Genomic DNA, 9,509 nt, shown 5'->3' on the forward strand with positions numbered 1-9,509 from the left:
GGATCATGGAGATTTGCGAAAAAAGGTTAAAAATTGACTATAAAGGGCAATAACTCCTAAAGGGGTCAACTGACCATTTTGGTCATGTTGACTTATTTGTAAATCTTACTTTGCTGAACATTATTGCTGTTTACAGTTTATCTCCATCTATAATAATATTCAAGATAATAACCAAAAACAGTAAAATTTCCTTAAAATTACCAATTTAGGGACAGCAACCCAACAATGGGTTGTCTGATTCATCTAAAAATTTCAGGACAGATAAATCTTGACCAGATAAACAATTTAACTCATTTCAGATTTGCTCTAAATGCTTTGGTTTTTGAGTTATAAGCAAAAAACTGCATTTTACCCCTATGTTCTATTTTTAGCCATGGCGGCCATCTTAGTTGGTTGGCCGGGTAACAAAACACAAATTTTAAACAAGATACATCAATGATTATTGTGGCCAAGTTTGGTTTAATTTGGCCAAGTAGTTTCAGAGGAGAAGATTTTTGTAAAAAGTAACGACAGACGAAGGACGACGGACGCCAAGTGATGAGAAAAGCTCACTTGGCCCTTCGGGCCCGGTGAGCTAAAAATAAACAACATGAACCCCACCAAAAACTTGGGGTGATCTCAGGTGCTCTGGAAGGTAAGCAGATCCTGCTCCACATGTGGCACCCGTCCTGTTGCTTACAAATGTATGTGATTACAAATCCGGTAAATAGTATTATTCGGTAGGTCACATTCATGAAAGGGAAGGGGATTACATGTATAGTTACAATGTAAGGAACATATCAGATGTAACCTACATGTACATGTAAGCAATACAAAAACAAAAGTTGTGTTTCTTCGAAAAAGACTGTATGCAAGAAAATTTAATGGTAACCAAAGTCTAAGGGTTTTATAACAAAAGATGGGAAAGTATTAAAGTGAAGGAAAATTATCAAAGTGAAGGAAAATTACTCTTTTTCAAGGTATGCATGCCAGTGAATTTGAAGTTGTAGACACAATAACTGCCAATAATACAACAACATGTTAAATACCAATGACTTATCATTTATAAGTGATTCCCTTTAAAAACTGACCTCAAACAAAACAAACATCAACATTTAAACTATGCAAAGTTTAAAAGTCCATGAACTATTCAAGTTGAAGGGTAAAATGGTGTATAATGCCATTCACATTGAAATCTCCATGGAAATGAGATGTGCCAAAACTAGTTATAATACACATGTAAAATCATAATAAATTTCATCTCAAAACAGGCTTTCAAATGAGTTAAAAGGATATTTCATCACATACATGTACATAATCATACAAACAAATTCTTATGTTGTACTGTTACACTACTGTCCCATGTTAGGGGAGGGTTTGGGATCCCGCTAACATGTTTAATCCTGCCACATTCTACATGTATGTGCCTATTCCAAGTCAGGAGCCTGTAATTCAGTGGTTGTAGTTTGTTGATGTGTTACATATTTATTTTTCATTCATTTTTTTAGTACCTAAACTAAACCATAAGTTTTCTCATTTGAATTATTTTATATTTGTCATTTTGGGGTCTTTTTTAGCTTGTTGTATGGGCTTTGCTCATTGTTGAAGGCCTTACAGTGACATACATGTACAACTGTACAGTTGTTAATTTCTGTGTCATTTCGTCTCTTTTGGAGAGTTGTCTCATTGGCGAGCATACTACATCTTCTTTTTAATAAAGAATAAAAGTATTAGATTATTAGACTATGTCCTTTTCGCAATTTTGATTCAACTGCATACCAAATATCATTGACTTTATACCACTAGTGATTCACTATAAACTAGACCTAAGGCCAAATTAAAAAAAAATGTGTGTTTCCTTTTATCCTACCCTCCAGGGCTCCCTATTTTTTAAGCTAAAAAATAGCCTAACCTATTGTTTTTTTATAATTTTTCAATAAGCACTGTTCTAGTCAGAATGCCAGAATGTCCCTCTCATAGACTCGAGCTCTGACATGGTAAAGAAATCCCTATCTTCCTACCCTATTTGTTTAAAGATGTAGATGGAAACACACATATATAATTTTTTTTGCCTAATCACAAATTAATTATTGCTGGAAACAGCATATCAAACTTCAACTATGTCAAGTTGAGACAAAAAATCTGATGACAATATAAGAGGAGCATTAGATCCTCTTGTGATATACAAGCTAAATGATGTTTTGAAAAGTTTGCAAGCATGCAAATGATTTCTCATATCAATTGCCACTCATTTGCCTTTAAAAAAAGATGTAAAAATGTCTGAAGTTTTATTGTTTATTTAGTCATAATTTTCTTAAGTTTCGTTTTCATCATTTGAATAGTTAAACACAAATGCAAATGTTTACGATTTTAATTTGGTTAGAATAATAGCAAACTTTTCAAGAAATATTTTTCTTTGTGTTAATCTCTTCAGAAAATCAAAATGAGCATGAATAATATTCTAACCAAATAAACAATACAACTTCAGACATTTCTACATCTTCTGGTATCTATATTATGAAAATCGCTCATACGGTTACTTCGTAATAATTTTTTGAAAAATATCGATTTTAGTTGAAATGATAGGACTTTTTTTGACTGGGAACTCACTTTTGTCCAATGACTGTACATGATATATGATTCCCCTTAAACTGACCTAATCAGCAGAAACAGCATACTGAAGACCTGTTTATTGACTAGGTCAAGACAAGACAAAACGAATGTAGGACAGAAAGTCACAGGACAAAAAGTCACAGACAAAAAGTCACGGACAAAAAGTCACAGGACAAAAAGTCACAATTCATTTTTTCTGAATATTTTCTGTGAATAAAAAACACTTATTTCTACAATAATATTTATGTATTTTTCTTGAACTATTGTATATAAACCAACATTGTAAACAAAATTTATCCAAAAAATATCAAAGATGATCAAATAATTGTTAAAAAAACAAAATGTCAAAGTGGCTTTGCACTTAAATGGCTTCATGATTAAAATAAAACAAATCTTCATTTTTCAAGTATAATGACACATTTCCTACACTTTAATATGAATATATGTATTAAAAGGTAAATATTTCAAGATATTTCTCTTATATATTCAAATAATTGTCAACAAACTATTTGTGACTTTTTGTCCTGTGACTTTTTGTCCTATCAAATTTGTGACTTTATGTCCTGTGACTTTTTGTCCTGTGACTTTCTGTCCGTTTACCGACAAAACAGGGTACAGGTTTGTTGAAAATGTGTTGCTGGGGCATCCTTTCATTTACACCTCTCGCTCTGTTCAAAATTGCATTGGAAAATGAAAAAATGTGTTACTGCTATTTGAAAAATAGAACATTGAGTCCAAAAATGTTTCTAGTTTGAAGAGTGTTGATTGTTTTGACTGTCAGATCTGTGTCCTTCAACAAGATTGATTGAATTTTGTCATTGTTGATTGTGTAACGTCCAGTGGCAAATATTTCAAGTATCTAGTGAGTAATGTGAGTAGTGCTCTCCGCCAAACTTGTGGCTTACCTTAAAGCCTAGAAAATCTAGCATTTCTGCTTTTTCTTCAGCCCCTGGACCTATATGTCTTTCACTAAAAGAGTCATGCCGAGGATACAATTTATCAAGCGTTGAAAGTGATCGACAGATTGGAGAAGGACTAAAAACTTTCCCACTGGCTCTGCCATTCACAATCGTGGACAGTCGAACAAAATGATGTGTTCTGTACATTTTGTATCCTCTGTAAACCTTTCTCGGCTTGTAAACGTAAAAGCGGTATAAGCCAGTTTTAGTTGGTGGCCTTGAAAAGTTTTAACTGTTTACAATACTGAGTGACTGGATCCCTGAAAAACACAAAGAGAACCGATGTAACGTAAAATTGGATAAAACCCGAGATTCCAAAATAAATGGTTATGATTAAAAGACAGATGAAACGACAACGGACGGGAAATGCAAATAAATTATGTTTACAAGAAAAAACCCTCTTTTCTGTTATTGACTTTTGCATTACTTTTAAAATAATTACTGGATCCTATTCAAATTCAAAAATTCAAAATATTTTATTGGACAAAGCACATATGTTACAATGCGTATTCCAAGATATAAACACATTAAACATGCCGCAATTTATGCAAATACAACATAAAGAAAACATTTGAAGTACCAATTATATATATAATATCACAGTATTACATAGTATTATACTTATGGTAGACCAACTGACATTAGATTATTATTACGAGCTTCAAAAGCTTGACTTAAATAACTACATATTTGTCTGGTGTTAACTAGATTTACTGGGTTAAGTAAATAGATCGTTGATTTAATATCATCATCATTATTAAGGTTTTTGAAAATATCAAACTTCTCTCGAAGGTCTTTATATAGAGGACAATGTAAAAGAAAATGAACTTCATCTTCCACTTTATCTTTACAAAGTTTGCAGTATCTTTCACTTACTAAAATTTTTGGTTTGCTATACCTCCCAGTTTCAAGTGAATGTGCACTTATTCTAATTTTTGTAAGCAGTGACCTATCATATTTTTTAATATCAAATCTTAAGTAAGCTTTCAAGTCAAATGATGAGCACATTTTACTATAAAATCTTAGTTTACCTGTGTTATTAGATTTAATATTCTCAAGTTGACCCAAAATCTTGCATTTATAAAAGTTTTTCAGTGAGAAACATGTTTTAGTCTCAGATATTCATATGCGATCAAAACATGATGTTTTACAGATTGTCTGTATTTGCGGAGACATGATATTAATAGTATATATATGATGCTTAGGGTAACTGTTTAGTAACGACCAACTTCCACTTTTAGAAATAAATTATGTATGAAATCTGGTATAGTATTATATATTAGTATACTAGTCACATATGTAATACATGCATCGATGGCGCCTAAATAAATACTCCAAAGTACATTGTCATAATAATTGCAGAAACAGGCATTCAATAGGATTCAATATTTTAAAAGTCTCACAACATACAATTACATAATATCATACATTTACACAATAAAATATCCATACAGGTACATATGACATTACGACAAAACAAACTATATAGCATGCACAAAAGGACAATCGTGTCAATGTTTTGACCTTAATTATCACTGATAATTAATTAACAGTAACACACCCGCGTTGGCAAGGTCTTGGTACTCAGGGGCGGATCCAGCCATTTCAAAAAGGGGGAGGGGGTTTCCCAGCCCAGGACAACTATATGTCCCTATTCAAATGCATTGATCCGGCGGCCAAAAAAAGGGGGTTCCAACCCCCGGAACCCCCTCCCCCTGGACCCGCCAATGGTACTTATGTTAAAATGACAATCCTACAAATTGCCTGATCGTTTTCTCTTTTTAATGGTCATGATTTGATAACTGGAATAATTTCCTTTCATGTTTTAGTTTGTGTGTGTGTGTGTGTGTAATACATAAAGTAAAAGGGATACCCGAAAGAATCAAACAAACCTATATTGGCCAGTATCAGAGATATACCAAACGAAACCACCGGTGGTGGTGGTGGTGGTGGTGGGGGTGGGGGTGGGGGGGGGGGGTGGGGGGTATTGATGACCTTTACCTAACCCACTCAAATTTTAGAGATTACTTAAAAAAAACGTGCTATGAGCAACAGGATACAATGTCGCCTAACTTGAATTAATATTTTAAATAATTTTTCAGGTGTTAACATTCCCTCGTCTTCAGTGGTGCGAGTAGCTATATATTGAGCTATATCAGTCCTACAATGATGTTTGACTTTGAGGAACTAAATTTAGACAAATTAAAATTTGCAAACAATAAATCGCATATTTATTATTGTTTTAAATGTTTCAGATTTTCCTTACTAAATTTCAATTATTTGTAAATTATTTTCTTCATATAAGGTCTGCTTCTATTTTTAAAACGCACCCTTTCCTTTATTCATATGGAAAATTTAGTCCAATGACAATTTGAATAAATGACACACCTACTAACAGATTATTCAAACGAGACAATTAAAGTCGTTACGATTTCGTTCAAATTGGTGCATGATTAATTTCAGGCATTTCAATCTTTTTAGCTCTCTCTCTCTCTCAAAAAAAAATATAGCCTAAAGGTTCTTTTTAATACTTTTTCTACTTTTGGTAATTTAACGGCAATGAAAAAAAAGCTGCAGAACATAAAAAATACTCGAAAGGTAGAAAAAAAAATAGTGGCGGACCTAGCGATAGTGATAAGAGTTGAAATTAACTTCCTTGGACACATTTGGTGATGACCTTTTGCTTGTGTAACAGTTCCGATCAAATCGTCCGTGCCATGTGACAAGACACAGGCACTTGCCTCAGAAAAAGAAATAATCTTATATACATTGATATATTAATTAAAGTATATAAGGAAAATTTTCTGAGACAAGTGCTTTTATGTCAAAAGCATGTCAACGGCAAATTACGAAAATGATTGAATAGGAGAAATATGGTTTCCTATATGGCATACTTCATTTTAGCGCTTTCGTGTTTAGTTATATTAAGCCTATAAATTAACTTCATTCGCATATTTTAGCTACCGTGTATCCCGTGTTTCTGGGTACCGATTGTAAATCATGAGTTCCATAACAAGAACATCTATTATTTTTAAAATTTTATGTCAATTATCAGAGCATTAACGGGTTCAGTCAACTTAAAAGGCCCTATGAATCATAAACAATATCAACCATTGAAAAGGCCCAGTTATGAGTAGTATTCAGAGACTGATTTGGAGGGTCAGCCAGCGAGAAGCCCGATCCCTAAATGAGCTACATTTATCGGTAATTCAGACCTCCAAAAGTTGCCTATTTTGGTCGCCCCCGCTCCCTTTCCAACATTCTGGGTCTATTTGGTGTTTGCAGAGTAACTCAGATGTGTATTAGATAATAAAGAATAAAGAAGCAATTAAGTTACGCATTAAAAATCTAGCTGCATAAATTAGAAGGAGGTATATTAATATATTCAAGCGAACATTACAGTTTTTAGTAAATTCTCTCAGCCATTCTAGCCATATTACTTTAGTATATTCATTATGTTCGAATAATATGTGATTTACATGTGGTGTGTATAAACTAATTTTAAGTTCGACTAATCCCTTTTCTTTTCTCTTTTTTCTTTGTTAATGTAATTTACGAAATACGCACAGCAAATGGTCAACGGTTTGAGAGAGCCGTGGTGTAGTGGTTAGTGCATCGGACTACTTACACAAAGGTTCCTGGTTCGATTTTCGTTTGTGATTATTATTACAAGGCATTTTTATAGCGCATTATATAAAAATACAATTACTCTAAGCGCTTTACATGTTAAAACAAAAATACACAAGTTCGTACACACACGAAATTACAAAGTTAAAAATATACCGAAATATATATAAAGCATACATCAAATCAACTTTAAAAATTTAAGACTCCAGCAACTTAAAATGACTTAAAAGAATTATTAATGAATAAGTAAAAATTTGAAAATTCGTAATCTTAATTAAATATTTTTAAAATTTGCTGAAATGTAGTGATGAGAATACGCATATATTTATTTAAAATTCTTGAAGACATTTTGTTACAGTCAATTGGTTTTCTACATTTAAAGCATGACTTAGATTCATAGAAAAACTAAACGAGGTGTATCACTTGGTCAATAACCGCCTGCAAAAAAAAAGGTCAGTTCGTAGCGTACGTGATGAAACTCAAAAAAACGTCAGATGAACGACACAAATTTGATGCACTTTAATTCAAATTTTAACCGATTATGCTCAACAGTTCATTATAAAAATCGGTTAGTATACCTCAAAGCTCAAAACCTGTCCCATCTAATTTCAACGATAATAGTGTAAACATCATATGGGTTGGTCAAAGATGTCAAAGAACAGCTTATCGCAGAGTCTAACAGCATCGGCAAAATCGTGGACATATCATACCGTCACTTATTTAGTTTGACAGAAAACAAAGTTTATTACTTTGCATTGGCTTTTTTGCGGTGGCAAGAATACTAATGTGCCAAATCTGGTGTATAAATCCAAAAGGGAAATATTTTAGTAAAATCACAAAAATACTGAACTTAGAGGAAAATCAATTCGGAAAGTCCATAATCACATGGCAAAATCAAATAACAAAATGCATCAAAAACGAATGTACAAGAACTGTCATATTCCTGACTTGGTACAGACATTTTCAAATGTAGAAAAGGGTGGATTAAACCTGGTTCTATAGCGCTAACCCTCTCACTTTAATGACAGTCTCATCAAATTCCGTTACATTTACATTGATGCGTTAAATTAACAGACACAATAAATAAAATAGTCAAAATATGGGTACATCAGTCATCATCATATAACAATTTTAAAAGGAACAATTTAGCAGAATTTAAAAAAAAAGAGGAAGTGGTATGATTGTCAATGAGACAACCGTTATCCACAACAGACCAAAATGACATAGACATTAACAACTATAGGTCACCGTACGGCCTTCAACAATGAGCAAAGCCCGGATACCGCATAGTCAGCTATAAAAGGCCCCGATAAGACAATGTAAAACAATTCAAACGAGAAAACTAACGGCCTTATTTTTGTAAAAAAAATGAACGAAAAAATATGTATTATGTAATACATAAACAAACGACAACCACTAAATTACAGGCTCCTGAAAGCAAATATAACCACACAAACACGAGATATAAGCAAAAATACCCTTTTCGAGAATAATTGACTCATAATTCAATCCTGGAATATATACATGTGTCCGTATTTAACTCAGCGTTTTGACATGAGCTGTATTGGCGCTGTATATGCACTCGAATATGTTAAAATCTTACAGTAACTGCTTACCTTTAATATTAAAGTAAGTATTGTGCTGTTCAAAGTAAGATATACTACCTACACGAGAAGTGTATTATTTCAAAGGATATCTTTTACTTAATACAACTTGTATCTATTTTGGAATGTGTCAGTGGGAGTTAATCCCGGATTATTAAAAAAATATATAATGTTGATAATGCCTAGACTTAACGTATCCTGTACACATACGAAAATAAATATTATCATACAACTAGACCTTTTGGCGACCTTCTACTGTTGTCTTTTCTATGGTCGGGTTGTTGTCTCTTTGATACATTGCCCATTTCCATTCTCAATTTTACTATTTTCTTAATGCATGTGTACGTTTGCTGTGCAAAACTATAAAAGAGCAACACAACTAAAAACAACTTCACTGTTGCAGTATCATCTAACTATAAAACTAGAAACGCATATACCTATAAATTGTGCTAATGTAGATCGATAAGTTGTTTATTTGATAATAGGGACCAGATGTAACACTAAAACTTCTTTAATCAGTGACTTGCCTTGCCGTTTTTTCTCGAATCATTTAGAAACCGACAATTCACAGTGGTGGATAACCGGGGTTTGAACCTATCCTTTTTTTTAAACAATCAATGCATTTGAATGGGGACATATAGTTTGAACCCCCTTTAAAAATGGCTGGATCCGCCCCTGAAATTCGTCCTTGGAAGAGTGGCATGACTTTTTGACGCGAACAATAAAT

General features: G+C 32.9%; 1 protein-coding gene across 1 annotated transcript in view; it reads right to left on the minus strand.

Moving 5' to 3' along the window:
- The window catches only part of LOC134722705 (glycine dehydrogenase (decarboxylating), mitochondrial-like), a 44,106-nt gene extending 35,199 nt beyond the window's left edge, over positions 1–8,907 (minus strand). The window contains exons 1-2 of the mRNA XM_063586330.1: positions 8,795–8,907; positions 3,498–3,811 (exon numbers count right to left, since the gene is read on the minus strand). Coding sequence (XP_063442400.1) covers positions 3,498–3,698 — 201 coding nt within the window. The 5' untranslated portion in view covers positions 3,699–3,811; positions 8,795–8,907. The remainder of the gene's footprint in view (positions 1–3,497; positions 3,812–8,794) is intronic.
- Positions 8,908–9,509: the final 602 nt, after the last annotated feature.

Source organism: Mytilus trossulus, chromosome 1, assembly GCF_036588685.1.
Source record: "Mytilus trossulus isolate FHL-02 chromosome 1, PNRI_Mtr1.1.1.hap1, whole genome shotgun sequence".
Classification (NCBI taxonomy): domain Eukaryota; kingdom Metazoa; phylum Mollusca; class Bivalvia; order Mytilida; family Mytilidae; genus Mytilus; species Mytilus trossulus.